At 45.1% G+C, this 11,579-nt stretch overlaps 1 protein-coding gene across 1 annotated transcript; it reads right to left on the bottom strand.

Annotated features, from left to right (window-relative positions):
* Positions 1-799: 799 nt before the first annotated feature.
* Positions 800-1,543, bottom strand: LOC105964372 (uncharacterized). The gene has a single exon (XM_012988897.2). It carries the CDS (start codon positions 1,541-1,543, stop codon positions 800-802), a length of 744 nt encoding a protein of 247 aa, XP_012844351.2.
* Between the last annotated feature and the right edge of the window lie 10,036 nt (positions 1,544-11,579).

Here is an 11,579-nt window from a genome sequence, read left to right as displayed (position 1 = left end):
GTCAACAACAGTAATATAATTACGTTGACTTTTCAACAAATCAAACAAAATAAAAAAACAACAAAAAAAAATAATAATAATATTACATTAATTTACTGTCAACGGCAGCGCAATTACATAAATGTATTGTCAACAGCAGTACAATTACATTAATTAACTGTCATTACAGTATAATTACGTTAATTTACTGTCAGTGACAGTACAGTTACGGTCAACGTTTAGCGGCGGACATAAAAAAAAAATTAAAAAACACTAAAAAAAAGTCAACGCTGGAGACCGCCGGTCAACGTCGGAAACGGGCGAAAAAATCCGGAAGAAGAGAAAAACAAATTGAAAAGTCAACCCGAAATCCGACGGCAATTTTTTTTTTTTAAATTGGGTCAAAATTTAATAACTTGTGAAATTTGGGGTCAAATTGAGATTAAATAAAGTTATGGATGAAATTGGAGCATATTAAAGTATGCTCCAAAAAGAAGTCAAAATTGAATTTTTGTGGTCAAAATTGGATTTTTGTGGACAAAATTGATTAAATTGGGGTTACAATTAAGAATTGTGTATAAATGGTTGAGGGTAATATTGGCATATACATAATGTTTCATTTATTTATAATAAATATTAAAGGGATGGGCTTATAGATATAACTCCTTAACCTAGAATAATAAAAATGCTTGGTTGGGGACTTATGCACAAAAACCCCTTAATTATTTAGTAGGAATTTAATCAAATTTCATTTAATCTAAACTTATCTGATTTAGATAACCATACGGATGTTTTTTTTTTGAGAAAAAAAGACATATTATTAGACGACATCCGTCAAATTCATAGGAAGGTTGAAGCCCTCCAAATAGTCGATACAAGGAATTTTAGCAATAGAATGAGCTAAAGAGTTGCCTGCACGCTTGATGAACATAAAATTACACGAGTTAAGGGTACTCGCAATAAAACAACATTCCTCAACTAGTGATCCAAACGATGAAAATTCAGCTTCTCCATTACGAAGGGCGTTGATTACTTGGATACAATCTCCTTCCAGAATGACGTTCTCCCATCCCTTTTCCTTTGCCCAAACAATAGCCCTTAATGCAGCGAGAGCTTCTCCTTCCACTGGGCGGAGGTTTCCGTCTAGCCTTGTCACTTTCCATCCCATGCATGTACCCTCGTTGTTTCTTGCCACAACAGATATAGTTAGAATTTTTTCACCTATTGGAAGTGCTGAATCGAAGTTTAATTTGATCACATCTAGTGGAGGGGGGATCCACTCGCTTGGGTGCAACTGTGTAAGGTTGGCATTGGGTCGGATTTGGGCTGCCTTAAACGTTGCCAAATAATTGCAACTCCAAGTCACCAACTCGCACGATAGCAAGTACTTCTCGCCTTTCATATCTAGGTTCCTATTATCCCAAGCTTTCCATGCAACCACCAATGCTAGAATGAAAGTTTCCTTGTCAAGCAGATGCTGCGAACTTTCCACCCACTGCCGAGTCGAAGAGAAAGTGAGGTCATGGGCTAGGTCGAACAGGTGACTTCTCCAAACTTCCGCCATTCCTCTGCAATGAAGAAGCACATGTAATATCGTCTCGTCGCCGCTATTACAAGATGTACAGAGAGGAGAGGGGCAGATCTTCCTCCGAAATAATTCGGCGTTGGTCGGGAGAAAATTTCTTTTGAACCGCCATAAGAAAACACAAATTTTCGGGGGAATGGGAATCTTCCAGATTTCTTTCCAGTTCTGAATGCTCACTCCACTACTTGAACCATTATCAATTACACGACGACGATCCAGAGGTGAAGGGCATGAATTGATATGATGGTAACATGATCTGACCGAGAAGTTCCCGTGGCTAGAAAAGTGCCAAATCCATCTATCTCTCACGGAGCTTCCTCCCACCGGGATAGCCAGAATACGATCAACATCAACCGGCTAAAACGTAGTTTGAATCAGGTTCACATTCCATGATTGTGAGTCAGCAGCCATAAGATCCGAAACCCGGTTAGGGAAAGCCGAGTCGGGGGGGCGTCTAGTAATTACCTTGAAACTGCCCCCATCGCTTAGCCATGGGTCCGCCCAAATAGAAGTTTCGATTTAATAACCAACTCGACGTCGAATACCGAGATTAATATAAGGGATCACACTCCAAATGCTACGCCAAGTGGCAGACGGTCGTGACCCCAATTGAGCCGACAAAAGACGTCCTTGAGGATAATATCTTGCCGAAAGAATTTGTCCCAGCAGGTGGGATGGATTAATGAGTAAGCGCCACGCCTGTTTAACGAGAAGAGCAATATTGAAACTACGAAGATTGCGAAAACCGAGGCCCCCTTTCTCCTTGGACTTGCACAACTCCTGCCATGATGTCCATGCTATTCCCCGGCTAGTCCCGTTACCCCACCAAAACCGTCGAATAGCTGCCTCAATTTCCAGAAGTAATCCTTTCGGCAACATGAAACAACTCATAATATATGAGGGGATCGCCTGCAGAACCGATTTGATGAGAACCTCTTTCCCTGCTTTCGAGAGTTGTTTTCCCCCCCACCCCTTGATTCTGGACCATACACGGTCTCGCAGAAAAGAGAAGACTTCCTTTTTAGTTTTTCCCATGGAGGCCGGCATTCCGAGATATTTGTCGTGCCGCTCCACAACCTGAAATCCCAGGATGTGATATATAGAGGTTCGTAAGCTTGGCGGTGTGGACGGGCTAAAGACCATTGTAGACTTTTCATAGTTGATTTCCTGCCCGGATACCTGTGCATATTTGGACAAAATCCCCTTCAAATAAGCTGCATAAGTTACAGTAGCTTCTCCAAAGACGAGGGTATCATCTGCGAAACACAAGTTGGAGATGATTGGCGCAGTCGGGGCCACTTTAACGCCACTAAAGTCACCGCGCTCCGTAGCTTTGGAAATCATACCAATCAAGACTTCTGCACAACATATAAACAGGTACAGTGAAAGCGGATCACCCTGTCGAAGGCCTCGCGAAGGGAGCATGGATCCGAACTGAGAACCATTAAATAGAAAGGAAAATGAGACTGTAGAAACACACAACATAATTAACTCAATAAAATCAGAGGGAATGCCAAGGCGGGACAGGGTCTTTCTCAAAAAGATCCATTCAATTCGATCGTATGCCTTGCTTATGTCAAGTTTGATAGCCATGTAATTTGTTTTTTTCTTGGAGTTGAGTTTAATAAAATGATTAACCTCAAAAGCTACAAGAACATTGTCGGTTATAAGTCTTTTGGGGACAAAAGCCGACTGGGTGGGTGAGATCAAATCATTAAGCACAAGTTTTAACCGATTAGCCAGGACTTTGGATCCAAATTTATAAATAACATTGCAAAGACTAATTGGTCTGTAATCAGTGATTTTTTCTGGTGTGTTTTTACTTTGGGGATCAAGACAATATAAGTAAAATTCATAGAAGGTGGAAGTTTGCGGTTGTTAAGGAAATCAAGAACACAAGATAATACACTAGACCCTATAATATGCCAAAATTTAGTAAAAAAGACGACAGGTAATCCATCTGGGCCAGTAGATTTAAGTGGAGCCATTTGGGAAATGGCTCGAGTTACCTCGTCCGAAGTGAATGGCAAAGACAGAAGTTGCCCTGCTGCCCCGCTGACTCTGGCCTCAATGTTCTCAAGCACCTCATCTATCTCATCCTCCCTAGGATTAGTGGACTTGAAGATTTGCTCGAAATAGTCTGTGATAATCTGCTCAATAATTACAAGATCTACAAAGCCTTTTATTTAATAAAATTAACATGTAATTTGAAGGATAAACTTGTCTTTTACTTGTTTAGTCACCCCCTATTAAATTAATCTTAATAATGAGGGGTGCTACTAATTTAATGAAGTAATAGTATTTAATGCGGACTTTGATTCTAACAACGGGTTTGAAAAAAGGCGAATCTTGCCAACCGGACGTGTTATTTAGTCAGTAAAACATATTTACAATTTTAAATTAAAATATAATATTTTTTACTAGTAGTCTGGGTTGAATCGGGGGGTTTGGGCGAGTTGAAGCCAAAAAAAACCCCGGCCTAATATAATGTTAGTGATGACAAGATTCTTGATAAACATATAGTTCCTTCCTAGAACTATGAATGAACGCCCATTTCTATAGATGCAAGAAATTGGCTTAGTGCTATAAGAATCCAAAGTGGAAATGATTAGACAGAGAAAAGTGAAAACCTTTTAAAAGGTTAGGCTTAAAGTAAGAAGGTTCTGTCGGAAAGAAATGGATCGACTACGAGGAAACTTTCTAGCTAGTAGCCACACTTTAGTCTATTTCAAATTCCTAAAATCTGTCAGTGCCATGTTTTAATTTGGTAGATGGATGTCAAGATTTCGTATCTCTTGACGAGTGCATTTCACGATGCAAATTAAATGGATTTTATCTTAGTGCCATATGCATTGCTATGTGATATGCCTAATTGGGCCAACCCAATGGGCCTACAATTTCTTTACCTACTGGGCTACGAGCCCAATATCGAAGACTAATATCACCGAGGCCCAAACACCTTCAAGTAAGGTTTGGGCCCAACAAAGCAAACCCAACCCAATAAACGACATATAAATAGAGGTTTTACTCATTTTATTAAGGTACGTCCTATTATCTGAGCAATACTACTAATGGTATTCTCTGGACTATTTCTATGATCAGCACGTCTGACTTGAGCGTCGGAGGGGTTTCCGCCGGATCAACCCCCGGCTTAGCTTATGTGTTCTATGATCGCAGGTACCTCAGGATCATCAAGTTGTCAAGCTACTGATCTGCTTTGCTCTCCCAGTTTGTTTTCTACACCACCCTAGGTGAGCTAGTAATTAGCATCATCATTTTGGCGCCGTCTGTGGGAACGATGCAAACCAGATCACGTAGCCAACAAGATCCTCCTGAGGCCTCTGCTCGGAGAGAAAATGACACAGCTAACGACCTCCCACCTCGTGGAGGCTCTGGCTTGCCACCTCCTCCCCATCCCATGGATCCGCCTCGCGAGGTTCAGGTGATCCCCCCTCGGGGCCCACCACTCGCCGATCCACCACTCCCTGCTCCTCGAAAGGTTCAAATAGCCGAGGATGCGCTTCAACGCATGATAGCAGAAGCTTCAACTCGCGCTGCCACAGAGGCCGTGATCCAATATATCGCCACGATGGGAGCAAATGCTCCCAACGCGATACCAGCACCTGCTCCACATGTGGAGCCACCTATGGAACCACCGCCATCGACTCCCTGGGGGCTTACATCTGCCCCTAAAATATTTCGTTCGCCAAGGGTTATCGACCCCCTGGGGGTTCACAATGCCCCCAAAACATTTCATTCGCCATGGGTCATCGACTCTCTGGGGGTCTACTTCCGCCCCCCTCGAACGGTTCAAATAACTAAAGAGGATATTCGACATATGATCGACTAGGCCATTCAGATGTCCTACTTCAGCTACATCTGATGTCATACCTCAGGTACATCAGATGTCATACTTCAGCTACATCTGATGTCATACCTCGGGTACATCAGATGTCAACTACATCTGATGTCATACTTCGAGTACATCAGATGTCCTACTTCAACCACATCTGATGTCATACCTAAGGTACATCAGATGTCCTACTTCAGCTACATCTGCTGTCATACCTCAGGTACAACAGATGTCAACTACATCTGATGTCATACTTCGAGTACATCAGATGTCCTACTTCAACTACATCTGATGTCATACCTCAGGTACATCAGATGTCATACTTTAGCTACATCTGATGTCATACCTCAGGTACATCAGATGTCAACTACATCTGATGTCATACTTCGAGTACATCAGATGTCCTACTTCAACTACATCTGATGTCCTACCTCAGGTACATCACATGTCCTACTTCAACTACATCTGATGTCCTACCTCAGGTACATCAGATGTCCTACTTCAACCACATCTGATGTCATACCTAAGGTACATCAGATGTCCTACTTCAGCTACATCTGCTGTCATACCTCAGGTACATCAGATGTCAACTACATCTGATGTCATACTTCGAGTACATCAGATTGCCTACTTCAACTACATCTGATGTCCTACCTCAGGTACATCAGATGTCCTACTTCGACCACATCTGATGTCATACCTAAGGTACATCAGATGTCCTACTTCAGCTACATCTGCTGTCATACCTCAGGTGCATCAGATGTCAACTACATCTGATGTCATACTTCGAGTACATCAGATGTCCTACTTCAACTACATCTGATGTCATACCTCAGGTACATCAGATGTCATACTTCAGCTACATCTGATGTCATACCTCAGGTACATCAGATGTCAACTACATCTGATGTCATACTTCGAGTACATCAGATGTCCTACTTCAACCACATCTGATGTCATACCTAAGGTACATCAGATGTCCTACTTCAGCTACATCTGCTGTCATACCTCAGGTACATCAGATGTCAACTACATCTGATGTCATACTTCGAGTACATCAGATGTCCTACTTCAACTACATCTGATGTCATACCTCAGGTACATCAGATGTCATACTTCAGCTACATCTGATGTCATACCTCAGGTACATCAGTTGTCAACTACATCTGATGTCATACTTCGAGTACATCAGATGTCCTACTTCAACTACATCTGATGTCCTACCTCAGGTACATCACATGTCCTACTTCAACTACATCTGATGTCCTACCTCAGGTAAATCAGATGTCCTACTTCAACCACATCTGATGTCATACCTAAGGTACATCAGATGTCCTACTTCAGCTACATCTGCTGTCATACCTCAGGTACATCAGATGTCAACTACATCTGATGTCATACTTCGAGTACATCAGATGGCCTACTTCAACTACATTTGATGTCCTACCTCAGGTACATCAGATGTCCTACTTCAGCTACATCTGCTGTCATACCTCAGGTACATCAGATGTCAACTACATCTGATGTCATACTTCGAGTACATCAGATGTCCTACTTCAACTACATCTGGTGTCATACCTCAGGTACATCAGATGTCATACTTCAGCTACATCTGATGTCATACCTCAGGTACATCAGATGTCAACTACATCTGATGTCCTACCTCAGGTAAATCAGATGTCCTACTTCAACCACATCTGATGTCATACCTAAGATACATCAGATGTCCTACTTCAGCTACATCTGCTGTCATACCTCAGGTACATCAGATGTCAACTACATCTGATGTCATACTTCGAGTACATCAGATGTCCTACTTCAACTACATCTGATGTCATACCTCAGGTACATCAGATGTCATACTTCAGCTACATCTGATGTCATACCTCAGGTACATCAGATGTCAACTACATCTGATGTCATACTTCGAGTACATCAGATGTCCTACTTCAACTACATCTGATGTCCTACCTCAGGTACATCACATGTCCTACTTCAACTACATCTGATGTCCTACCTCAGGTACATCAGATGTCCTACTTCAACTACATCTGATGTCATACTTCAAGTACGTCAGATGTCCTACTTCAACTACATCTGATATCATACTTCAAGTACATCAGATGTCCTACTTCAACTACATCGGATGTCCTACTTCAAGTACATGAGATGTCTTATAGCCACGAGAAAACTCTCGAGTCGCTACTACGTCGCAGCGGGACAACTCCCCCGACGCCTACACTTAGCCTCGAGACAGCTCTTGAGTCGTTACCACATCGCAGCGGGACAACTTCCCCGACAATAATATTTAGCCTCGAGACAACTCTCGAGTCGATATAACATTTGGGCGATACAACTCCCCAGTTACTACTTACCCGTGTGACAACTCTCGCGCTTCAACTAAATTGTGGTGAAACATGTCTCAAATTGCTCGGCCCTACCACCTCGCGACGAGACAACTCGATCGAGGCTACCACGCGCAAACGCGACCTCCGACGCCCAGGCCTTGCGCTGCAATGCCGCGCACGCCCTTGCCGCCGCGCGCGCCCGACGGGCCTTGCGCCCCAACACCGCGCCGCGCGCCCATTAGCCTTGCGCCTTTAGCGGGCGCTAGCGCCGTGCGCCCTCGCCGACGCGCGCTAGCGCCGCACGCCCTCGCCGACGCGTTCTAGCGCCGCGCGCCCTCGCCGAGCGCCTTCGCCGACGTGCGCTAGCGCCGCGCGCCTATCCCTCGCGCATCATCGCCCTGTGCTCCCACGCCATGCGTACCATCCCCGCATCACGTAACTCCTCCTGAGCTGGGGGGCTAACACACCCCAAGGGTTGGACATCCCATCCCAAAGGCTGGGTATCCCCTCACCTCTCTACATCAATTTCAGCGTATAATCGCGGAAGCTTCAACTTGTGCTACCACTGAAGCAGTGGCACCATACATCGTCATAGCAGGAGCCAACGCTCCTCCTCGTGAGGCACCACTGGGTCCTCAACATGATCAATTTCTACTTACTTCTCGAACGGTTCAGATAACCGAAGAAGACCTTCAGCGTATGATCACGGAAGATTCAACTCGTGCTGCCACTGAATCGGTGGCACCATATATCGCCAAGGTTGGGCATCTCACCCCAGTGGTTCGTGATCCCTTCATCCTAAATGGGGGGCTAGCCCATCCTAAAGTTGGGTATCTCATCTCAAGGGTGGTACATCCACTTACCTTTCAATCCCAAGGGGTTTCACATCCCATCAAGTGTTTCACGTCCCTACTTCAAAAAACAGAAAAAATGGTCTGACGCGCGCGCGCGAACCAATGGCACAACCGTGCACATCCACCTCAGACCATAGGTCTCGAGCGCCTCATCCTACAGTGGGCAGTTATCCCCATCCTAAGGTTGGGCATCACCCTTACCTTTCACCCCCAAGGGGGCGCACATCTCATCTCAAGGAACGAGGATAATCTCCTTACTCAAAAATAGAACATCCCCAAGGGGGTGCACATCCCATCTCAAGGAACGAGGATAATCTCCCTACTAAAAAAATAGAACATCCTCAAGGGGGTTCACATCACATCGCAAGAGACGAGGATAATCTTCCTACTCAAAAAATAGAACATCCCCAAGGGGGTGAATATCAACCACCAAAAAAAAAAAAAAGAAAAAAAAAAAAAAAGATGAAGAAATAGAAGAAAAAAAAAGAAGATGAAAAAAGAAGAAAATGAAAAAAGAGAAGAAGAAAAAAGAAGAAGAAAAAAGATAGAAGAAAAAAGAAGAAGACAAAAAAAAAAAAAAAAGAGAGAGAAGAAGAAAGAAGAAGAAAAATGAAGAAGAAAAAAGAGAGTAAAAGAAGAATAGAGCAAAAGAAGAAGGAAGAAGATGAAAAACAAAAGAAGAAAGAAAAAATAAGAGGAAAAAGGGAAGATGCAGCCGAGCCGCGCGCGCGAGCCGAGCCAAGCCGAGCGCGCGCGGCTCCATTCAAAAAAAAAAAAAAAAAAAAAAAAAAAAAAGGAAAGGATGCGCGCGTGGCGTACACGCGCCAGACGCGCGCGCGTGCACTGCTCGCGCGCCAGCAGCAACCAAAAATAAAAATAAATAAATAAAATAAATAAAAAAAAAAAAAATTCTCTCACACGCGCGCGCGCCTTCCCATGCACGCGCGCGCGCCTCCCAAGGCCACTTTGGAGCGCGCGCTCTCACCTAATTGGGCACAACTTTTGCTACTCTCCACCAAATTGCGCGTAGATTTCACCTCGCTTCACCAAATCGCGAGAGAATTTCAACGCGCTCCACCAAATTGCGCGAGTTCTTTAACGCACCTACCAAATTGCGTTCGCTGTCAAATGGAAAATAAATAAAAAATTTATTTCTCCACGCCATGCCAACGAATAAAGAAACACTACAACACCGATCTACTCTCAACACGATCTGGTACCCTTTTCGACGTGGCTCCCACATCGTCTCGAGAGTGGGGGGCTTGCGAGACAACTCCCACGAGGAGCCAACTCGCTCAGTACTACCACCTGCAGCGAGATAACTCCCACGAGGAGCCAATTCCCTCGGGTCTACGAAACCATAGCGAGATAACTCCCACGAGGAGACCACTCGCTCCGTCCTATAACCCGTTGCGAGGTAACTCCCACGAGGAGCCAACTCCCTCGGGTCTCATAACCATAGCGAGATAACTCCCACGAGGAGACCACTCGCCCGTCCCACAATTCGCAGCGAGACAACTCCCACGAGGAGCCAACTCGCTCGGTACTGCAACCCGCAGCGAGACAACTCCCACGAGGAGACAACTCGCTCGGCCATACAACCCGTTTCGAGATAACTCCCACGGGGAGACAATTCGCTCAGAGCAACCTCAGTCCGCGCGCTCCTCAGTCGCGCGCCATCCGATGCTCCTACAACTCCCTTGCGAGACAACTCCCACGAGGAGCCAACTCGCGCAGTTATACAACCCGCAGCGAGGCAACTCCCACGAGAAGACAACTCGCTCGGTCCTACAACCCCTTACAAGGAAACTCCCACGAGGAGATAACTCGCTCAGTCATAGAACTCGTTGCGAGACAACTCCCACGTGGAGTCAACTCCCACGATGAGTCAACTCCCTCGGGTCTACGAACCCACAACGAGATAACTTCTACGAGGAGACCACTCGCTCTATCCTACGACCCGCAGCGAGGCAACTCCCACGAGGAGCCAACTCGCTCGGTACTACGAACCTGCAGCGAGACAACTCCCACGAGGAGCCAACTCGCTCGGTACCACAACCTGCAACGAGACAACTCCCACGAGGAGCCAACTCGCTCGATACTACAAATCCGTTGCAAGGCAACTCCCACGTGCAACCACCTCACTCGATAAATATTACTCACCGCGAGACAACTCCCATGAGGAGACAACTCGCCCGAAATTCACTATATAATCACAAGCTCAAGTTAGCACGATTACAACCCTAGAAGCACTTAGAGGCATTATGAGAATCTATATAGCCTGGCTAGCTTGATTACTCAAATTTATCTACTTGTTTTCGATGGGTCATTCAATAAACCGTGGCCACGGTCCAAACATACTTAAGACCCACGAGGTCTAACAAGGGGCACGACCCCCATAAAAAAAAATCTTGAGAGTCTGATCCCCTTCTCAAGTACATCACGCACAAGGCTATATGTAAACACATATAAGCAACGCGTCAAAACATTGACAATGTCGAAAAATAACAACTCCCACGAGGAGAATACTAGCTCCGTGCTACTACATTATCGTGAGAGAACATCCACGAGGACGTAACTCGATCAACTCGATTACCCTAGAGACAACTTCCACGAGGACGTAACTCGATCAACTCGATTACCCCATAGACAACTCCCACGAGGAGATTACTTGATCCATGCTACTACATTATCGCGAGACAACTCCCACGAGGAGATAACTCGATCAACACTATTACCCCGCGACAAGACAACTCCCACGAGGAGATAATTCGCTACTACATCGTCGCGGGACAACTCCCACGAGGAGATAACTCGATCAGCACTATTACCCCGCGACAAGACAACTCCCACGAGGAGATAATTCGCTACTACATCGTCGCGGGACAAAACCGACGACTCAATTAACTTACATCGCGACGACCTTGTCGCACTATGCGCCAACGCGCATTCACACCCCT

Source organism: Erythranthe guttata, chromosome 13 (genome assembly GCF_056151865.1).
Source record: "Erythranthe guttata isolate IM_541 chromosome 13, IM_541, whole genome shotgun sequence".
Classification (NCBI taxonomy): domain Eukaryota; kingdom Viridiplantae; phylum Streptophyta; class Magnoliopsida; order Lamiales; family Phrymaceae; genus Erythranthe; species Erythranthe guttata.
Note: the sequence above shows the minus strand (reverse complement) of the source record. Positions and strands in the feature narration are given on the sequence as shown.

Excerpts from the sequence above, each read along its gene's own strand:
- LOC105964372 (XM_012988897.2), bottom strand. The coding sequence starts at position 1,543 with ATGGCGGAAGTTTGGAGAAGTCACCTGTTCGACCTAGCCCATGACCTC.